General features: G+C 40.3%; 2 protein-coding genes across 2 annotated transcripts; one reads left to right on the forward strand and one right to left on the reverse strand.

Annotated features, from left to right (window-relative positions):
- Positions 1–247: 247 nt before the first annotated feature.
- Positions 248–16,493, forward strand: LOC113229705 (tyrosine-protein phosphatase non-receptor type 21; the record flags this gene model as incomplete). The annotated part of the gene is made up of 10 exons (XM_026463389.1): positions 248–426; positions 1,007–1,214; positions 7,808–7,950; positions 8,166–8,330; positions 9,310–10,669; positions 13,380–13,604; positions 14,157–14,369; positions 14,431–14,587; positions 14,658–14,830; positions 14,907–16,493. Coding segments are annotated over 10 exons (2,952 nt in total), but the record flags the coding sequence as incomplete, so codon positions are not given.
- Positions 16,494–19,285: 2,792 nt separating this feature from the next.
- On the reverse strand, positions 19,286–22,957 carry LOC113229853 (cyclin-K). The gene is made up of 3 exons (XM_026463538.1): positions 22,443–22,957; positions 21,915–22,101; positions 19,286–20,253 (listed from the first exon to the last, which is right to left on the reverse strand). Exons 1-3 carry the CDS (start codon positions 22,955–22,957, stop codon positions 19,786–19,788), a joined length of 1,170 nt encoding a protein of 389 aa, XP_026319323.1. The 3' UTR covers positions 19,286–19,785.
- Positions 22,958–23,374: the final 417 nt, after the last annotated feature.

Genomic DNA, 23,374 nt, shown 5'->3' on the forward strand with positions numbered 1-23,374 from the left:
AAGGACCTAACATTAGTATTAAAAATTAGAGTAGCTCATAGTTCAAAATTATAATTATTATGTATTATTTGCATAATACATGCGTGTGCAATAAATTAAATCCTAATTATTTATTTAATATCTCGTTAAAATATACATAACGAGTAATTTTATCATTATTCAGTAGTAGTGTATATGGGCTGTATACTGCTCGACAAAACCTTGAGTAATGTGAACCGAAATTCGTCATGGCGTAACACATTCTCGTAACGTCCGTCAGGCGCAAGCCGAGGAGGGCTTCATCACAACGTGCCAGCAACTCCGTGGCTACGGGCAGGAGATGTTCACGGCGCGGGATCAGCTCAGCACCCAGGAGGTCACGATCGCCGTTTCCCTCACCGGCATTCGCGTGCTCGCTGATAATAGCGACACGCCACATCTTTACAGGTTCATTAACCAAATATGTATTGTAATTGCTTCAATAAAAGGAGGAAACAAGCGCCGTGAGGAAACTGTTACTGAACATTCACAAAACTTTCGATTGGAACTAAATTAATTATCTCACATTTACATGCGAGATGCAGATAATCTGCTTATTTTAATCGACTTCAAAAAAAGACGCCTTTTTTGAAGGTTCTCAATTCGACAGTTTTTTTTGTATGTGTGTTACGCGATAACTCCATGTGTGAACCGATTTTGATAATTCATAATAAATAAAAAAATTAATAATTTTTGTTGGAAATGGGATACCTCAGTATTGGTCCCATTTCAATTTGTAGGAAATATTCCACCTCTAAGGGTGACAAACTAGGGGATGAAACCGGTTTCGTGCACTCTTCGATAACCGATTTCAATAAAACTTGGCAAATAAATGTACCAACTTTTGAGGTCAGTTTTTTATTAAAAAAATCATAACGTAATGAATTAAGTGTATTTATTGTGTCAAAGTTACTTTGAAATGCTTCATCTTTTCCCGGCCTTTCCACCTCATCTAAATCCAAAACTGAATAAACCATTATCTCCACAGATGGACGGACATAACAAACGTAATAAATCACAAGCGAACCTTCAGCATAGAATGCCAAAAGCAATCGGAGTCAGCATCATTCGCGTTGGCCAGCCCCGAGGACGGAAAGTACGTGTGGCGTATGTGTGTGCAGCAGCACACCTTCTACATGCGACACCAGCCCGCGCTGGCACCCGCACATCTTGAAGAACACAGGCCCAACTTCCAGGTGAGTGTCTAACGTGCTATTCTTGGTAGAGTTCTGATCTACTATTACACGTGAGTTCAGGCTAAGGCAAGCAAAAAGTAATGTAACATTGACGTTTGTTTTTATAACAATGTAATGTATTGTACTTCGTAAAATATAAAACGGGCCACCGCTGTATTTTACATTAGACGCTGAGTACTTTTGTCTGAAACGTTTCTATCTAGAAATAATTCTTTTCTAATTCAAATACAAATTTGCTAAAAACTGGCAAGGAGCCGCGTAACCTGCATATGTAAATGTAAATGGACCGCGTCGGTGTTACGAATACGCACCTTACTGTAAACAAAGTCAATGGCGATGTTAAAAACAACCTATCCAGCGTGAGACAGTAAATAAATTCATGTTATTCGAAACGATTTTTTATTATGGCAAGCGTCATGTCTACCTATAGGGCGTCCGCCCATTGGGCCACTGTAGTGGCCACTAAACGCGACCACAAGTTCATATAGATAGATAGATAAACACTGTATTCACTGATATAACACAAGTACAGATTGAGCATAAAACAAAAAACAAAACATGATTGTCATGGCAGTGAAACGGCGCTGACTCAGCATATGCCAAAGTTTTCTAAGGCCCTGGTTTTCAGTCAGGACCAACGAGAGGGATTAGTTATTTGAAAGCAAAAATATAACGACTATGCGTTAAGTTATATATTGAGATAATAATATACATAGTAAAGTGTAAATAGTGCATCTTATAAAATAACCTATTTGATACGTATTTCACATAATATATATACATATAATGTATACATATTATGTGAACATATCAAAGCAACAACAAAATTCGATTGTATACAGACTACGTAAAATAATAAAAACACACTACACAGATTTTTGAAGACGAGATTTTTCATACATTTTACAATCAAATTCAGCATTCGAGCGGCCACGTCTGAGCCACAAGCCGCAGGAGTGTTGCGTCACTCGCCTCCCGCGCATACTCGACCACAGCCACCAGCTTCTCCCCACCCGCCTGTAGTGCTGTCTGACTTAGTAACTACATCTAGGGAATTTTATGAATGTTTATTAGAAAAAAATTTGGTTTTAGCAAGAAATAAATATTTAGCTGCTTATAGCGTCTTTTTCACCAGTATTATCTTTTAGAATATAACAATCGTGACTTTTCAATCAAAGTAAATCTAAAGTTTTCTAGAGTCATTACGAATCGTCTCGCCAGAAGACTCGCCGAGTTTCAGCCACCGGAGCAGGCCGGGTTTCGAAGGGGATACAGCACCATAGACCACATACACACAGTAAGGCAGATTATACAGATGTCAAAAGAGTATAATCGCTCCTTGTGTCTAGCCTTTGTGGACTATGAGAAGGCTTTCGATTCCGTCGAAACCTGGGCTGTCTTGGAATCCTTGCAGCGGTGCCAAGTGGACTTTCGTTACATCGAAGTGCTGAGATGTCTGTATAACGCCGCCACTATAAATGTCCAAGTACAGGTCCAGCAGTCGAAACCCATCCGATTACGCAGAGGAGTGAGACAGGGGGATGACATATCCCCGAAACTGTTCACAGCCGCGTTGGAGGATATGTTTAAGACGCTGGACAGGAAAATTATGGGCATTAACATTAACGGCGAGTACATCTCACACTTGCGATTTGCAGATGACATAGTCCTAATGGCGGAGTCGCTGGAGGAACTACAGCAGATGCTGGACGGCCTAGCTTCCGCCTCGCGACTTATTGGTCTCGAAATGAACTTGGACAAGACCTAAGTCATGATGAATGATCACGTTGACCCGAGACCCATGGTCGTAAATGGCCACCTTCTTGAAGTTGTTTCCGAATACACTTGCCTCGGGCAGATTCTGCAGTTAGGTAGTAACAATTTCCAGAAGGAAGCCAGGAGGAGAATTCAGCTTGGATGGGCAGCGTTTGGGAAGCCACGTCGAGTCTTCTCGTCACCAGTGCGTCCTACCTGTTATAATTTACGGAGCCGAGACCAGGACACTCACGATACGGTTAGTCCACCAATTTAAAGTCGCTCAGCGAGCCATGGAACGGGATATGCTCGGAGTTTCTCTGAAGGATAAAATTCGTAATGAGGTTATCCGACAGAGAACTAAGGTCACCGACATACCTCGAGCAATAAGGCCGGGCCGGGCGAAATGGCGCACATTGGGGGAAGCCCATGTCCAGCAGTGGACTGCGATAGGCTGATGATGATGAAATCTAAAGTTAAAAATATGCGCTATTTTCACGTCGAAATGACGAATTCGGGAAAATGGCCGATTCTGGCCATCCTAGTGGCCGCGACCGCATCCAGCCAGTATTGTTTGCGACTGGTGGCTTGACTCCGCCACTAGAATCGTGTTTAGTAGCGACTAATGGCCCTGTGGGCACTTCCACTGCACCAGTTAACATTAAAGACGACAAATCCAGCGTGCCTGTAGTATCACCAGCACCTTTACCCTTCGAAACCGGAACGCAGTATAACATTACCGTATAACATTACCGTATAACATTACTCGCATTACCGCGGCAGAAATGGGTATGGTGGCAGTACTTCCTTTGATAATCTTTCTCTCTTCTTTTCTCATGGAGCTCTACCGCTACTATTTATATGAGTTCTATGATATAAATCGTCCGTGTATCAAAATCTCGGCACTCTAGGTGCTGTTGATTTAACTACGTTCAAATTCATTAATATCAATGTAATACACAGGTTATAAAAGCGTCGAAGGAGTTGAATCAATGTAATCCGCCTTGCGGCTGACAAAGTTTTCATAATGTTTATGCAGAATGTTTATACCGGTCCAGTGCGAGTCGGGAACGATACGAAAATCCTGAAACAATTTACATCAAAACCAAACAATATTAAGTTGGAATAATAAGCATTTGTACGTAAATGTGGCGATGAAGACACATTTCAGCGCCACTAACGGCAAGGAATGCAGCGAAGAAAGTGCTGCGTGTTTTAAACTACAGCTATTTGCGCTTGTTGCAACTCGCCTTCATTATTATTTTTTCTAATGTAAAAGAGACGTACGCGTGACACATAAATTCACTGATGTTTATAGCTACGATGTGGCTAACAATGGTACGTGTTTATTCGAAAAATGCATATTCGCTCTAGCCTTGAGTAACCCCGTATTGTAGTTTTTGGGAAGTACAGTTAACGACGACGAATTACACCGGTCTGCAATGCAAAAATGCTTGTAATTTTTCCCAGTGCATCTCTGTAGTATTTTTTGTGATGATAAGGGAAAATGAAAATAATAATCTATCACTTTTAGTTTACCTACAAATCACACAATAAAGTTAAACATTTCAAGCTTTACTTGACATACGTACAAACTGTTTTTTAGCATTTGAAATCTAGAGAATATTAAAATATTGACAATGTAAACAAGGTAAGCTTAGGATGGCACCAAGAATCAGCCTTTGTTTTGCTGTATTGTTGTGTTATTGTTCTATGCACAACAGGACAAGTGTTTTTTTTATGATACCAAATGACGGGACAAATAAGTCGTGCACTGGTGGTAAACGACACGCCTGTCCATAACAGTTGCAGTGCCGCTCAGAGCTTTATATCGCAAAGATCTGAGGGGCCTTGCCGCTGCGCCCGTCACCCTGAAATATAAGTTTACAAGACGTATGTAAGAAGAAGAGTGGATGAAGGGTAACCTTCAAAGCCGGAATATAGTAATAACTCATATTACTGCTTGGCGGCAGAAATAGGTAAGGTGGCAGTAGTTCCCTGGACGAACTCTTTCACAAGGAGCTATGCTACTAAAACAAGTTTTGATGGAAACAACGTTCCAACATAATCTCAGTAAAGAGTACACAAAAAACCGACCTCAAAAGTACGTGGAATTACATCTATTTGCCAAGTTTTTTTGACATCGGTTACCGGAAAGAGCGCAAACCCGGATTTATCACCTAGTTCGCCACTATATATAATAAAAATCGGTTCTCACTACTCAATGAGAGAATTGAAAAGAAAAACGCCTTCAATTAGAGAATAGTAAAATCAACCATTAAAATAATTGCTCCTTATAATAAAATTTAAGCGCTATTTATAAAAAAATCTTCGTGCGTGAACAGCCACCCTTAAAGGTGGATGATTTTCTTCATAATTAAATGGGACCACTATGGAGGCACCCTCTTTCCAACAAAAAAGAATCATGAAAATCAGTGCACAAATACCGGAGTTATCGCGTAACATACATACAAAAAAGAAAAATAAAATAAAAAAACATACAGTCGAACTGAGAACCTCCTCTTTTTTTTTAAGTCGGTTAAAAAACTTACAATCATATTAAGGTTATGTGTTGTGTAAATAGTTAAGTAATAGTAAAATTAAGTTTCCCCTTATTATGCGGACAAACCAAATAATCAATGTCATTCTTGAAATCAGAACTTTTTATAAATAATTTTTTGCGGACCTGTGTTATTCATTTCTTGAAAATATAATATTTTAATGGTAATTTAAATGAATTGCTGCTTTATAGTATACTTAAAATGATCGTTCAATAATAAGGGCGGGGTTTCTGATGTCTCGCAGGATACGTTACTATCGTCTGTCTGCCATTCTATCGTTAAGATAAACCAGTAAGCTAATTACACCGTGTTTTTAATGATTAAGTATGCATTATCCAATTGTAACCTTTCTCGTTTAAAACGTTTTATCATTTTATCTGTGGCCAATTTTAACGCTGTTGTAAACAGTCATAATTCATTGATTCGCGACGGCACCTGCGCGAGCGCAGCGACGTACGTACATGGAATATTTTATAGATGTAGAGATATATGTTTGCGCTCGAACGTTAAATACTTTCAGTGTTTTTAGAATAGAGACGTCACGGGGCGTATCCGAAACATTTTATGGTGGCATTGCTCTGAAAAGGTGTTGTACAGTTCATGGGTCAATCAACTTTTTTGCCAAAATTGTGTTAATGTGTAGAAAACGGGAAAAATAAGTGCCATGGACTCCTTATCATCTTCATCTGTACCATTACGCGTTCCTAAGAAACACGCTTACTTTTCCTGATTCCTGAAAGAGTTCTAACTAATATTTACTATACAATTAATGCCCAAAATACTTCCATTGCCTTGATAAGCTATTTTTCTCATTTTGACACATTTCTCATTTTTCAAGTCTGATTTCCAGACCTCTACACATTCTATCGCACTGATAGTTTATCTCTGCACTGATATTTTTCAAGTACTAATTACGCATTATTTCACCAATTTCACTTTCTAAACATATTCAATTCAATTTTCTAGGTTTTGGCTTCTATCCCACTGAGGACAAAATTCGTTTTTAATATTTTGATTTGTTGACGTTGATTGACATATCTGTTATTCTTCTACAACCAATTTTTCCATAAATTAGCGACCTTGGCTCTAGAAGCGTTCCTGCTCCCGGTCGATCACATTTTGGGCTCCGCATTTTAAATTGAAATTTCGAATCAGTTTTTTCCGTTGGTCAGTTTCGAAGTTCATTCTCATTCTGCCAATTGTTCAGATTCAATTGATTATACGAAGTCTCACCATTTCGACTCCTACACTTGGACTTATTGCCGCCTCACTTATGGCCTACCTGGCCCTGTACTCTCATTCTCCATCCGAAACAACAACTGTACAATAAGTAATACACGACCCAATAAAAAAAACGCATGATGCTAATGAAACTTCATACTTGCCATTGTCTTTTAACTTGGTCGAATATTAGTTATTTGACAGAAATTGTTTCGGACGGATCTTTACGCTTTTCGTACTTTCTGTTATGTATAGGCAATGGATAGGCGTTTCATGCGTGTCACACTGTAACTTGATATGATAAAGAAAAACTTACTACTCACCGCCCGGTCTGTTGTTCCACCACACTTGTTGGAGGAGGACGCGTTTTCATTCGTCAAAATGTCGTATCCAAATAACAAACCTAGCATCGAAAACAACTCTGAATCTGAAGCAAATATGTATCAATGTTAATTTATAATTAGACTAGTTGCAATAAAGTGCAAATCCGCTTGATATCGATTCGTCTATGGTGTTGACGAGCGCCACAGCGCAGCGTGGAGAATTGTATTTTGTTTGTTGTTAGAACAGTTGCGTGCACTATTGGTGCGTATATTTTTTATAAAGACTTCTATTGTTTAGTGAAGCAGTGTAAAAGTAAAAGTAAATAGTTCGCTGGAACTGCTTTCTTGGTGAAAAGTATCGAGAGGTATTGCTACAGTTTTTCGTAGCAATTGTGCATTAGAATTAAAAACAACGATGTCAAGTATAATTTACTTCCCAATGAAATACTGAGATTTTCACTCAGAGTGATTTATTTATTAGGTAATTAATTTGTTTGGTTCAGTCCATGTTAACAATACAAGCAGGACTGTAATCTGTGGTGTTTCCCTCGTGCCCATACGCCTGCATTAAGGAAGATCTGAACGCAACCACAAATAGCTGAGTCAAGGAAATAAAAAAGCATGACGACGCGATGTCTAGGAGATAAATTATTTGTTTGGTAAACTTAATTTATTGGTTTAAGATTGGCGGAGAAAAATCCTTTACCTTTGCAAACTGCTCATTTATCCCCAGGATCATGGTCTGTCAGACAGCCGAGAAGAGCTGGACTCACGTGACCTGGGCAGCAGCGTGCGGCTGGAGCCGCTGACGGCGTCGCACAGAGCGCACTCCACCTCTTGCCTTGAGCTGGCGGACCAGCCGCCGCCGAGGAATCGGTAAGACCTGACCTGACCTTCAATTAACGCACAGTTCCACATGAAAATGTCTTGGGGACTTTTTGGGGATATGCGTCTTCACGATGTTTTCTGATCATCGATGAACTTAAAAGTCTCCATGTGATTCAAAAACAGTTGAAGCGCGTAACAACAACGTGGATAAACGATCTAACAAAGAACTGCCCATACTTATGCCTCTTGATCTCCGTCCGCAGTGCCCTTCTGCCCTCGTACCGGCCCGCACCAGACTACGAAACAGCAATCCAACAGAAGTACCAGCAGCAAAGGACCGAGGCGCAACTACGGTACCAGAACCATACCCACTCCTCCATGGTGAATAGCAAACCACTAGTCTATGGTTCGCATCCTGATATACACCGGTAAGTTATCAACCCATAAGTTATCACATTTGATCTCGAGGGACTCCCTCGATCAACTCAGAAATGTATCACAGATGTTCTCGGGTAAAATTATTATCAACCCATAAATGTTTCACAGTTGGTGTCGGGTGAAATTATCAGCCCAGAAATGTATCACAGATGTTCTCGGGCAAAGTTATCAACCCATAAATGTATCATAGTTGATTTCGGACAAAATTATTAACCAATAAATGTAACACACTAAGGGTCGTATTCTAGAACTCTACTCAATGCTCAAGTCAGGATTTGAGTATGATTTAAAGCACTCGAAATCATACTCAAGTCCCTGTCATTAGGGTCGTATTTCCAGTGCTTGTGTTTCCAGTGCAATCCTGACTTGAGCATTGAATAAAGTTCTAGAATACGACCCTTAGTCTCGGACAAATTTATCAAGCCATAAATATATCACGGTTACCAACCGGCACAAAGTTATCAAATGATTATCACTAGTAACAGGTTTCTTACCACGGTATAACTTCTTTTTATAAAAAGAAGTTATACCGTGGTAAGAAACCTGTTACTAGTGATAATCATTTAGTGAATAACCACGAAAGTCTTAAAATCTATATAACAAAGTTATCAACCTACAAATGTATCATAGATGATCTCAGGCGAAGTTATCGACCTAAAAATATCATATATGTTCTCAAGCGAAGTTATCAATGTCACACAGTTCGTCTCAGGGGGTCTACTGTCGTTCTCCGTCTGACGTTAATATAGAGCTTCACGTAAGTATGGAGCTTCACTCGCATCTTGCGTCTTTTAATTTGGTCGAGTATTACTTATTTGACAGTTATTTTTTCGGACGGAGAATGAGAGTAGACCCACTGGTGACGTTGCGTACGCGTTTTTCCGCCAGGTGTCTTCGTAGACTTGCCACGCTTTTTGCTACAAGAAATTGCATGTATCTATCTATTAAATAAACCTCTTTATTCCCTAGGATCCACTACCCAGACGTTACGAGGCATACCATGAACCAAGGAGTAGCGGCAACTGACGACTACGCATACGGTCTCAAGTTCGTAGGCACTAACTACCCGTTCGCGATGAACCCGAACGTACAAACGGAACTCAACCCTCAACTACACTACGTCAACGTATACAAACCTCCTCCTCCGTACCCTTCCAACGGTTTAGCTTCAAACTCCACGCCCGACCTCGCTGTCGCCAGCCAAGCGTTGAACTACCACAGAGGGTACATCAACTCCCACGTGTCAGGATCAAGTCCGGACTTGGTGTCGACTAGAACCGCTCTAAACAGACAGTATTTAGGATATATCAATCCCGGTCACAACGTCTTAAATTACGGACGACCCAACATAATGCCCGCTACGCACGGCACGTACAACAATTTGGCGTCAGTGCTGGATCCAAGTCCGCACATAATATTGGACCCTCATCACGTGTCCGATAACTTCCAAAAAGTTTGTGACGAACGAGGGAACATCATGTACTCTATGCCGATGCACAGAGTGCCGTACCAGCGGCATCTGGTGCTACCCCAAGTGAGCAAGCTTAGCGATACGCAGGAGCCGATATACGAGAACGTACCTCTGCCCTGGCAAAACGAACCCGGGAAGGTCACAATGAGAAACCGAGCTCAGAGTCTGACGACCACCGACGAAATAGCGAGACTGAACGAAAGGAACGGCAGCCACCCGACGATAAACAAACACGGGAATTTGAAACCGAACGTCAACCCGCCGAGTTACCGCGCGCCGGTGAAGACCGAGAACCCCGACGGCCATTACGTGAACGCGCAGATCATCAAAGGCGTCCGCGAGTCGAGCGCGCCCCGGGAGCTGACCGTCTCGAACCGGTCGACCGACAAGGACGAGTTCGAAAACGTGGCGCTGTCGATCGACCGGCTGTCGCTGAAGACCGACGAGAAAGACTACGACGAGACGCCGTACCAGAGCCTGTCCACCCGCAAGGTGTCGAACAACAACACGATAAAGACGAGCGACAACGTGACCTCGATCAGCGTCCCGGACGTCCGGCAGGGCGACCGCAACGCGAACGTGTCGCAGGGCAGCGGGGCCGAGAGTGCTTTGTCGAGTTCCGTCGCGAACTCGACCTACAGCACCGGCGAGCCGGAGCCCAAGACCGGCAAGGAGAAGAAGCGGCGGCGGTGGGGCGTGTTCATGGGGCGGGCGGCGAAGGGCGCGGACGTCAAGAGCGCCACGCTGGGCCGCGACCGCGCCAAGGCGGGCGCCGCGCAGCCCGCCAACAAGCACCGCTGGTCCACCGGCCTGCCCAAGTTCCAGCCGCTGCCGCCCAGCATCACCAAGGAGACTCTGGTAACTTCTGTTGTTTGTTAATGACGCCGTGCCTTATTTACTTACTTGTCGATGTGTCGTAGGTAGGCCGTTATCGCGAGTCGCACAAAACTAACGGCAAGGACAAAAAGAAAGTTGCAAAGGCCGCAGAGCGTTTAAACAGAAAATAGTACATTGTGTATTAAGGACGGTAAATAAGAAATTACTAGCGACGGTCTATTAGAAGAGTCGACGGTCTATTTGAGGCATTATAGTCAAGTTAGCCACCATGCAATTGTATTTTTCATCACATTTCATTCCTGAGACGCATACTGGCTGCACCTCTGTGAATAAAAATGTTGTTCGGAAAACGCACACCTTGATTTTTAGCTATTTTACGTAAACATTACATGTAGTAGTATATAATAAACCGTAAGTTTCGTGCGCGTCCAATTTTATTATGTTTGGTTGAATAATCGTAAACATTTTAACGTGTACGTGATAAATGGCCACTTAGTAATGGATGTTGAGAGGTTATTTGACGTACAATGGAAATCGAAACAGAATGCTTTACAACAATATATGCTAAAGCTGTTCACACAAATAAAAATTGTATTTTATGCAATCGTTGCATAATGTGGGTTGGGAAAGTCGAATACCATGTTAATAGGATACCGCAAATTTGTTTAATAGGTACGAGATTTAAGGTAAATTAAAATAATGAAACACAACGAATATTTAAAGATAATTTTGTTAACAATCCACGACAACAATCTCAAATGAAAGCCAAACAAACGCTACAAAAAAAAAACAAAGAGATAGAATTGCAGTGTCCGTGATTGGTCCAGTACCACTTACATTTCAACCAATTAGGAGACAGTAGAACGTTTGTGTAGCGTCATATTTGATATTGTTTTTAAATAGTTCTTTTTTGCCACTTTTTCTCTTATGACATTTTGAGATATTATTTAATAAAATAATTTAAATATGAATAATTTCACATTAGTGAGTTTATTCCGTCCAGGAACACAGTGAAGCGTTTACGGAGGCTCTTTTTTAGCAAAAAAACGACGTAATTTTTTTATTTCTGTTGGTAGTCGCCAGTACCATATACATTAGAATTTAGTTCAGAACTAAAAAAGCGCCTTTGTAATATGGTTTATGAAATTATAATTGACAGATTGAATTACAGGAGTAGAAAAACAATTATTCAAAATGTTAAATTCGTTTTATCGTATGCATCTCTTATGTTTACAAGAAAATGTATAAATAAGCAATAAAAATATATAGAATTTCAAATTTCCTTAAATAATAGATGATTTTTTTGTGGATCAAACATACGATTATTATTCCTCAAGAAATAAATAAAATATTATGCTTTGTTAGAACAACACCCGTAATATTATTCATTGAATGTCAAATCGGTTTTATTTTATTTAAAATACACGAGCTTAGGTTAAAATTAAACAGAATTTACTAATTTCAAGGACACAAATATTTAGGTCACTAAATATTTGCGTCCTGGAAGTTAGTAAATTCTCATCAGTCAGATACTATATGTACTCTAATACAGTGCTCCTAGAATCCAAATGCATTTGATGGACTTCGCGTATTAGGCGGCCATAGTCATTCACATTTCATTTGTTGACATCGATACACCGCGTCTGTGAAGTCGACGACTTTATATTTTCGGCTTTTGAAAATTCATTAAAAAATTTCACCTTTTATACAAAACATTTGAATTCCGCAGGGTTCTGTGTGAATTTTAAAGGTGTCTTAAAAAATTTTAAATGATGTGCAGCTTTGGAAGTCGTTGAATACTTTTTAGTGTTAGCGTTGATTTCCTAAACGATAATTCTTAAAGTGTTTGTGTGTGGGATATCTGAAAACCACACCTGTCAGACAGCTGAGAACCGACCTTACTGACGGGTTAATAACCAATTTATCTTGACCCGAGTTGTGAAGCTAACGTCCGAGCAGTGATTAGTCGATCGAGTTAATATGGTAACGGTAGTTTCTGTTACGGCCCCGCCAAAGCTAGGTTGGTTACGTAATGGAATTAGTAGTTTTATGACACGAAACAAAACTCAAACAGTAGTAGAAGAAAGAATTGCATAAAAAATGTAAACACTAAGTATGATAGCATACTCAGATGTTTACATAAGACATAAATGTAGTAGGTAAATAAGCAAACCCTTTTTAAAATAGAAAAAAAAAGTAATACAAATAAAAAGAACAGTCAGTATATAAAATAAAAAAATAAAAAAAAATAAAAAATAAACAAAGTATTAAAAAGAAAAAATATAATAAAAAATAAAACAAATAAAATAAGTAAAAATGAAACAGTACATAGCTAAGATCATAGAAAGTAAATAAATTAGATAGATGTTGTCAACAACAACTTAGATCTATCAACATCAGATGTTGATAGATCTAAGGAAATATAAAATAAGGCAAGGTGAAATAGCAACAATAAGGAAAAAAAAAATTATAATAATAATATACTAATAGTATATAAAATCATGTAAATATTCTGTTACTATTATAATGACTCTGTGCAACTTCTCTCCTAAAGGTACTGACTGTGTATATTCATGTATACAACAGACCCCTATGATATAGCAAGTCAAATGATGATTATTACGACCGTGCAAGCTATGAAAAGACTCTGATTATGTCGGAGGACAACTGGCAATGCATACATTTAAAAAAAAAAAAAAAGCTAGGTTGGCACACGTTTCTTTTTACACAGTGCCAACTGCTCGAGCGGAAGATGACGGACGAGCAGCTGTCGTTCGCGTTCGAGCAGATCCCGAAGGGCCGCGAGCGCGGGGGCGAATTCCGGACGGCGCTCTTGCCGCAGCATGCGCCCTTAAACGCCTTCAGTTCCGACAACCTGCCCTACGAGGACAACCGGGTGCGACTCGCGCCGACGCCTGCCAATCCGCACGGGTACATTAACGCTTCACATGTGACTGTGAGTATTGTCTACTTGTAGGGAATTTTGAGCGTTTTACGGGGCCATCACCCGGGTTTCGCTGTGGATTATCTACCCGTATCCGTGGTATTAACCCGTTTAGTTCTTGCCCATTCCTTTCAGGGGAATCTGCAATATATAATAATAAGCGTAATTGAGTGCTCCCGTTCACGTTGCTTTTTTTGATTTCCGATTTAGTTAATTATTAAATTACAGCTCATAAAATATACTACCGGCTGCTTTTGGAAACGCGCAGCTCTGCTGTGATATTAACGTCTTCGATTGCGATGTTAAATCGTCGTTAGAATAAACTTTACGAAAATATGTAGAAGAAATTTGTATTGAGCAACGAGGCTATTTCGTCTGTGGCAGCTATTCGACTGCCTCCGTGGTCGAACGGCTGCCATGCTGGGCTGCCACGTAGAGGTCCCGGCTCTCGTGAGTTTGGGTAATTTGTGGTCGTATACCTACGTGCGTCCGCGGCGTCCGCGATACGGGGTGTCCCTAGGGCGTGTTAAAGAAAAATTGGCTACGCTCTGTACGCTCTCGCAGATGACGGTGGGCAGCACCCAGCGCTTCTACGTCGTGATAAAGGTGGGGTCGGGCAAGGCGCCCAAGCTGTACAGCTCGCCGGCCGGCGTGGAGCAGTGCGCGCTGCTGTGGGAGTGCGCGTGGCAGGTGGGCGCGCGGCTGCTGGCCTTCGTGGGCGGCGACCAGCGCCCGCCGTACCTGCCCCCGGACAACGCCACCGCGGAGTTCGGCAAGGTGAGCCGGGACCGGCCGGGACCGGGCGGACCGGCCGGGCGAGACTCGAGCGCGCGCGCAGTTCCAGGTGACGGCGCTGGGGCTGTCGGTGGCGGCGTGGGGCGGCTCGCTGCGCCTGCGCGTGCGCAGCGGCGGGCGCGCGCGCACGCTGTGGCACGTGCACTTCGCCAGCTGGCCCGAGCGGCAGCCCGCGCCCGCCGACGTCGACCTGTTCCTGGGTGAGTGCGCGCGAGGGCGCGGCGGCCCCGCCCGGCCGCCGCCACCCACCCCCACCCGCCGCGTGTGCAGGCTTCGCCACGGAGCTGACGGCGCTGCGGCTGGCCGGCGACGCCGAGGCCGGCGCGGCCTGGGGCCGGGGCGGCGCGGGCGCGCCCGTGGCCTTCTGCTGCGCGGCCGGCGCGGGCCGCAGCGGCACGGCGCTCGCCGCCGACCTGCTGCTGCACATCCTCGACAACAACCAGGTGAGCGCGCCGCCGGACACGCACCCGACTCGCGCCCGACACGCGCCCGGCGCCTGATCGGCCCTCTCGCCCCCAGGAGCTCGACATCCCGCGCACTATCGGCATGCTGCACCAGCAGCGCGCGAACCTCGTCCAGAACGTGCAACAGTACAAGTTCCTGCACCGAGTCCTGCTACGGTATCTCCAGCAGTCCAGGCTTATATGATCCGCCTCCTTCGAAACTATCGAAGGCTACCTTTCTGAACGCCGCCGACGAACAAGGTTCATATTTCTCACCGCCGACGTTGTAATATCTAATTCCGCAGGTACGGTCGACTTCGACGCAATCCAAACGATAAGTGGCAGTACTACCTGTACGTCTAATAAAAATCAATCTTATTCCGATGACTTCAAAATACACCTTTATTTAATCGGGATAAAACAAGGTAGATTTTTATTAAACGTTTGCCAGGCGCTCAAACAATTATGACGCCAAAGTGGCGTGCACTGGTGCAAAAATTAACGTACCTTTAAAATCCTTTAATATTAAGGTACTATAACCTGCGAATGACACAAACTATGATCTCATGATTGACTATTGTGGCAATTACAATAGGCTTCCTAGCCCCAGCCTTAAAAGAGGCCAATAATGGAACGTACATGGCTTGATATAGGCTTTCTAGTTAGTGCCGGATTAAGTAAGCAACTATTTAGGTCGTCAAGTCTCGTGGGGCACCAAGTCTCCAGAACTGGGCCTTTGCGATTTCTCTGGCTTCTTCCTCGGAACTCAATCACAAAACCCACCTCAAAAACAAAAATATACAAAAATGTAAAATACAGATACATTTTTATTAAAAAGGGCCCACTTCTTATTGCCTTTTCGGACCACTGCCTAAAGACGGCGAACTGTCAAGTTGTTTTCAAAATTGCATACATTTTAGAACTCGCTCCATGTAATTATGACAGCAGGCAAATTTTACGTAAGGAACAAAATCTGGGGCACCACATAACTTAAAATTCTCAGGGCACCCAAGGTACTTACTTAATCCGGCACTGATTCTAGTGAGTGAGATAATGGTAGCCTTCGTTCTTATAGCATTATAACAATTTTTATATATATTTTTTTTTTATGTACAGTAACTCAGCATTAATTCTTTTAATTTTTTATTACCCAATGTGCAATAAAGAATATTTCTTGTAATTTAATCACAAAACAATAGATTAGATACACATAAAGTTTATTTTCTGTAAAGAAAACAAAACTCAATGAAAAATAGTATTGAAATTATGAATTAAATAAACTATGGAAATATTCACATCTGAAAGTGACTGAAATAAAATCAACTCAGTGCTTTTTTATTTTATTTTGTAAATGAATGTATTTTCAAATGTATTATAGTTAATATTGGACTTCGAATGTACAATAATTAAAATGTTAGGAATTTCGTATGCATATTTTGTTTGTTTAAGATTGTCGTTGTATTTTGATATTGTATTGCCCTAAACGAGCTTTTTAACAGATGTCGAAAGTTTAAGGCCTTCCAATAAGCTCCTCTGATTTCATAAGTACCTAAGCTAATGTGCTAATGTGCCGTACATTATGTTGTCACGTCTTATCTCTTCATTACGGTGACAGATCGACCACCCAGAAAAGAAAAGCAAAAAACGGGGAACGATCTTGATGTTTTGAGTACTAGATAATCAGTTTACGACCTGGCAGAATCATCAGCGTTGTAGTTCAACTGAACTGCGATATAAGCCCTTTTTGCTGACACAGTACACTCAACTCTACACCCCGACACAACACATACCCTACCTACCCTAACAAATCCTACTACCTTTTTTATCTTTACCATTGCACCTACGTCATAAGCTTGTTTGTAATATACTGGGATTCAGAAAATAGAACTTTCTACGTACGTACATATTACGTATCCATTGTGGTAGGCAGAAATTACGGACATACCCCGCCACGTCCTTGACATACCTCTCTAGCATAATGATTATCACTAATTTCGGGTTTCTCACCACGGTATGACTTCTTTTTATTTTCCCGTTATTTCAGAACGGTTGCACGCTCCATGGTCACGGGTTGACTGGACGGCGGCAGATGACAACTTTAAGAGCAGACATATGTGTCTACCCTATATTTATAGTCTACTCTCTTGCGCTGTCGACGACTAGCTTCATCGCGATTTGTTGTGGCGTTACCATTGTCACTCACTTTTTTCACACAAACCACACTCACTATATCCACACGCGAAACTGAACTCGAGGTGTTTTTGTTTTTATTACTGCACGCAATAAGGACCGGATTCCATGCACTGGACAGTTTAAAACCATCATCACGGTTAACCGCCGTCCAGTCAACCCGTGACCATGGAGCGTGCAACCGTTCCGAAATATCGGGAAAATAAAAAGAAGTCATACCGTAGTAAGAAACCTGAAATTAGTGATAATCATTTAGTGAATAACCACGGAAGTCTTAAAATCTCTCTAGCATAAGCCTCACTTGAGGTTGAGATGTTTCTCAAGGTCGACCTTTCTCCACTCTATAAATTTGTGACGTCATTTTCCTAGCATCTACCCTTTCCATACGATCAAACCATCACTTTTTTGCTATCCTAGTCATTACATGGCCTTTCATACCACGAAATGAATAAACAATAATAAGTATTTAATTTTTTTTTAATTCAAACGTAACTATGTAATATAAGGTTTGTAAACTTCCGACGTCTGTATATGTATTTGTTTATTATTATGTAACGCATGTTAAAGTAAAAGTATTAATTCGTAGCTCTAGAAAAACAGGGTTTTATAACTTTGTGCCTAACAATATAAAACTAAAGAAAATGTCGGCGAAGCTTAGAATCGTACGTATCAAATGTCCCCGTGGCAGTGAATCGCGCACTAAAGTGGATACGACCAAAGTTTCTAATAATATTATTTATATTCAGTCATACTTCTCAAGTTTTAAGCATATTCATAGCTCAGTCGATATGTTAAGTATTATTTTTGTAACGTGCTTTGTAGAGTCTAAGTGAAATGATGTGCCTTAAATCGGAGATTATTCACGATCTGATGGAAACGTGTGCCTTTGTAATCTTACTTTTTATCTATTTATAACTAAAACGCTCATTAAAAATGTAATAATTCTATAAATAATCCAATTGTAAGTAATTAATTGTTAATTAACGTTTTTGAAGATTTTTTTTTATTTTTACTCAAGGAATTAAAGTTTGAAGCACATTTAAAAGAATAAGTTACGTTTTTTACGCTCAAAAGTCGCTTGCATAGATGGTAAGACGTAGTAAAGTAGTTGCTTTAGGCGTTGCTGTGATTCTTTCGGAGTTCTGTGCCCAGTAGTGGAATAATACAGGAAATCTTTAGAGACATTCACCCGAGTCAGATTGGATCGTTGTTACATATTCGTTTTTCTCTATGGCGTCAAATCCCTCTACGACATGCGGAAGCATGTACAAGCTTTCCAAAAATAGGTTATCATTCAGTGCTCAACATACCGTGGCCAAACAGGTTGTGAGGCGAGACGGTATTGAAGAGGATGAACAAGGAACAGAAATGTATAAGGAAGAAAAATCATGAACTAAAAGCTACTGGCACTAGTGTCATATACCCGATATTAGGCAATTTTTAAAATCCAGGAAATTAAGTTCATAAGCAAATTATACTTCACGTCCTTATATTGATTAAACACCAATATTCATTTATAAGATTCTTTTGAACATAATGAGTACTAAAAAAGGTAGTGGTTGCTAATGAAAAGACTGTTCCCATGTATTGTTACATTTACAGAATTTATATCAAAAATATCATAGAAAGTATCTGAAAGAGCTATTCTCTTAGCCGAGAATGTTAAAATTCTCAAATACCTTCGAAAATCTGTGTCGTAGACCTGTCAGGTTTCTAAACTTTGTTTAGTCTATTTTTGAAGTTTTTTAAATTCATTCTACGAAAGTATTGCAGCAATCGTCTTGTAGAAACAATGTTTTTAATGATTAATTATTCTGGTGCAGATGTGTTCATATGTTTTAAAATATTTCGTATTTTCTAGTCGTACGGCAGCCCCATTTAACGATAGTGATGTTTTTGTATAAGCTAAGCTCAGTTTGAAGCATGAATTTTTCGTTGCACTGTTTGGGTTTTCAGTATTTTTAAAATATAGTCACTGCAAGTATTGTCAAGCTATATGGAGTATAAGGATTCTTTTGAATGCATCAGTGTATTGTAACTTCCCTTTCCGAGCTTCACCACCCTGCATAGACTTCTGCAAAAAAATGCCTTTACTATTCTGTATCATGCAGGATGATGAAGGCTCCAAGAAAGTCGACTTAAAAACAGGTTTCCTGTTTTTAGTAAACATTTTTAGTACCACTTGTTTAGACCATTGTATTATCATAATTTATAACAAAAAACAATACAATAAAAAACAAGAATGTCATCCATATTGTAAGTCCCGTTATGTAGAATATTACTTAGGATCATTGACTTACAAATAAATGGACGACGGGTCTAATACAAAAACCACGAAAAAAATGTCCCAAGTCAACCTATTCGAAATTTAAATTGTAATGTCATCGCAGTATCGCGCTGTCCGTAGAACAAATGAAGACTAAAGCGGACTGTCGCGCTCTGCATACGATTTTAGCGCCTTACAAGTGCGGACACTTTTTAGCGCGGACCCGACGTCCTTATAATTGTAAGTCAATGCTTAGGATACATAAAAGTGTCAATCAATAAATTCATCAGCAATATTTTCTAAACTTGTGATATACCAACTGACAATAAAAATGATACAAATATAATACAATATTTTATTGCGTTCTGCAAAAACACCCCTTTGCAATTTTGTCATTACAATAAGTAAATAAAGTGAAAACCAAGAATTCAGTCTATTAAATTGTATTTCAGTAAAAAATTAAACATTAATAACCTAAAACTTAAAGAACCGCCCTCCGCTAGGGCGGGGGATAGTACGGTCGCGGGGGAGGTGGGCCGGGTGGCGGGGGACCGCGACCAGGAAGAGGGGGGAAGTAGTTCGGGGGAGGAACATTAACAGGGGGGTACCGCGACGCGGGTGGCGGCGGCTCCGGATACATCGGAGGTGGACCCGACATAGGTAGCCTCGGCGGAGGCGGAATTGTTGGAGGAGGCGCGTACACTGGAGGATACGGCGGCATCGTATACTGATAATTAAACCTTATCGGAGGCTCTATTTTAGGTGGTTCCAGTTTGACATCGGCGCCATTTTTGACAGGGGTCGTGATGGTGACTGGTTTAGGAGCGGTAGGCGCGACAGGCGATGCGGAAGTGGGCGGTGTAACGGAGGGCGGCTTCTTGTCGTTTTTTGGCTGCTTGTTTGGTGGAGGCAGAGGGGGTGACTCTCCACCTGACGGTTGCGTCTGCGGCGAATACAAGTCCAGCACCTGGTAACACACAAACAGTCCAATTATCATCATACTTAATGCCAGAATCAGAATGTTCGTGGATCAACAACAACACAATGCAGCTGAAGTTTGGTAGTGTAGGAATATTTTACTAGCATAATATTTAACAATGTTAAGACAAGAAACAATACTGCATATAAATAAAAAATAACCATATCTGTATAACCATAGCTGTGTGCTTTCCCTGCAACACAACAACAAATGACCTAATTTGAACATAATTTTCAAGGTAAAAGATTCGCTGATGGAGTATAACACTACAGTCAAATTATATTTGAGTTTTAGTATGTAGGAATTTTGACACAATTATTATTTGTCTTACCTTGCTTTTAAATATATTTATTTAAGTATTAATTATAAAATATAATAATAGTCAAAGTAATATGTAGCAGTATTTATTATACTATACTTATATTTTTTATTGTGCATTTGTTGCAGGCGTCAAGCTCTATGCTTACTGATAACCAGCACTGTGGTATGTTACTGCAGCATATGCTGAGTTAAGTCCCGTGTTCGCATGACGCTGCAACACAGACCATACCAGACTATCTGCTTTGTACAGCTTTGTATGTTTATTTTAACTTTAATTGTAATTATATGTCACATAATTATTTGTATGACAAATTTTTTGCATGGTTTTGTGTTGTATTATGCCAATAAAAGTATATCTGTAATTATATAGGAAATTTATATTAGGAAAGTAATTTTTATTTTGTTTTTAAATTTATTGACTGCGTTCTTTGTATTTTCCTGTAATCTCTTTTTGGTTTGCTAAGCACTGTATATTGTTTCATGTAGGTGGAAATTCGTAAATGGCATTGGATTACTCATATTTAAGTTTACTATAATTGTATTATTTGTCCGTGAATTTTCCTAAAATGTATAAATAAAATAAATAAATAATAAAAATAACTGATAAAACACCAAAATAACAATAATTATAATATTCTAGTTGTCTACAGCTACACCAATTATCTGATCTCAAACTAGGGAATTCAGAACCAATTTAGATAAATTCATTTCCCAAATTAATTGGTCCTACCAGGAATAAAGAGGTTATTGAATTTCTTCTTGTGTTGGAAAATTCATTTCACCATAAACAACTAAATTATCCTAGGTGAATTTAAACAATATATGGACACACGTCTTGACTGTGGTGGGCTCAATGAAAAAATATGCAGTACCGACTACTGTGGAGTTTACTTCTCCATGGAACACAGTTTGACATAAACAGTGTCACTTTAATAAACAAAACATTACAATTGTTAAAGCGACATCTCTAGTCAGCTGCTGGTAGTTGTAAAGGTGCCTGGCTGAGTGAAGCAAAGTTTTCATAGATTTATCACAGATGGCACTGCGGTTTAGTCGTTAAAAACTAAGATCTGCAACTACATGGAAGGATCTGTACGGTCCGCTACTTTCATTCCATGGCTTGGTTGGCATAGCTTCTTGCAAGGTTTGCTGGAAGACGTTGATTCAAATCCAGTCAGATCGAAGGAATTTTTTCTTAATGTTCGATCTTTGTATTAACAATAACAGTGGAGTAAATTTACATAAAAAATTTAAAAGCATGATGGTCACACATTGTGAAATTTAATAAACGTAAATATTACAAAAAAAAAACCTTGTGTGAAATTCACCTGGTGACAAATATCCTCAAGCAAGTCCATAGTGATGTCTTCAACAAACATATCCCACCAGGCAGTGTGCCTGGGTGTCCGCCCATTCCAATCCATCACTTCAAATTTGCTGAGTTTCCCGGCAAGGAACATGAGTGCTACAGCTATCACCTCTGGTTCCCATTGAAGACATAATGTTGTGCATAAACTGCAAAATAAAATTTATCAGTCCTTCATATTGCATACATTCAAATTAAAATAGATGTGCTAAATTGTGGGGTCCTACTAGGTTTGAAGGAGTGTTTGTCAAAATCCTATTTCAGATTAAATTTATGTAGGCAAATATTTATTATGGGGTGTACAAAAGGAACCACATGTCATACCATTCTTTTCCTGTATATCTGGTGCACCTTGGGCAACAAACAGTGTGCACCTTACCCCGATTGGCAAATCGTTTCAACACAACGGCAAGCATTGCAGCATATGCAATTAATACAGGAATAAAACATATTTATTAGTTAAGATATTTTATACAAAATATGTCCCTACCTGTCGTTAACAAAGGTCCACGCCATCTGAACCATCTTTTGCAGTTTCCCTTTATCTCCTTTCAGGCACTTGGCATATTTCAGCAGATATCCGTATGGGTGCTCCACCTGCAGGTCGAACTTGATAGTTTGCAGCAGGATCCTCTCCAACGTCATCACCTCTTCCTTGGGATCTTCCCCAAAAGTTGCAAATTTCTGCTCCGTCAGCAACGACTTCGCTACTTTAATTATGTCCTTGCATTTCTTTGGCGTCTCCTCCACTTTTCCCGCCAGAAACAAACAGCAACACGCCGTTATGTACCGCGGGAATGTCCGAAACGAATGGAACATGTAGAACCGATGAAAATAAACAACTCCAGTCGCAACTGTATTATAACCTAAGTCCATCTTTGACCCTGTGTCGATGATGAACCGGGCGCCTTCTTTCCTGTACCGATTCTCAGTCTCGTTGCTGATCCCATCGCGGAAGGACGGCGTGTTCTGCAAATCCTTTTTATCGTAATACCAGTAAGGCATTTTTTGGGCTAAACTATAATACAAATATCAATAAACCGTCTCTAACCTGCACTGCCATTTGACAAACTAACTATTAGTCTATAAAATTACCAACTACATTTATTTTACTTCGACCACGTACAAATTGGTGACTACTTTATTTTATCGCATAACATGTGGCATAATATGAAGACTTTGACGTTTTCAGTACAATGTTGCCATGAAAAAAATAAAACGCTTATGCCACATGTCAAGTTCGGATACATTCAAAAATCCATTTTTTTTTATTCCTTTAACCTGGCAGAAAAATAAAATGAAACAAAGTGTGCATAAGTTCAACATTAAATCAAGTTTATCATTAAATCATGACTACATTTCACATTAATAAAACGTTACCTAAAAATATTTCATCAGTATCCAAATACCATATCACACTGA

This window comes from Hyposmocoma kahamanoa, unplaced genomic scaffold (genome assembly GCF_003589595.1).
Source record: "Hyposmocoma kahamanoa isolate Upper Pololo Valley unplaced genomic scaffold, ASM358959v1 62, whole genome shotgun sequence".
Classification (NCBI taxonomy): domain Eukaryota; kingdom Metazoa; phylum Arthropoda; class Insecta; order Lepidoptera; family Cosmopterigidae; genus Hyposmocoma; species Hyposmocoma kahamanoa.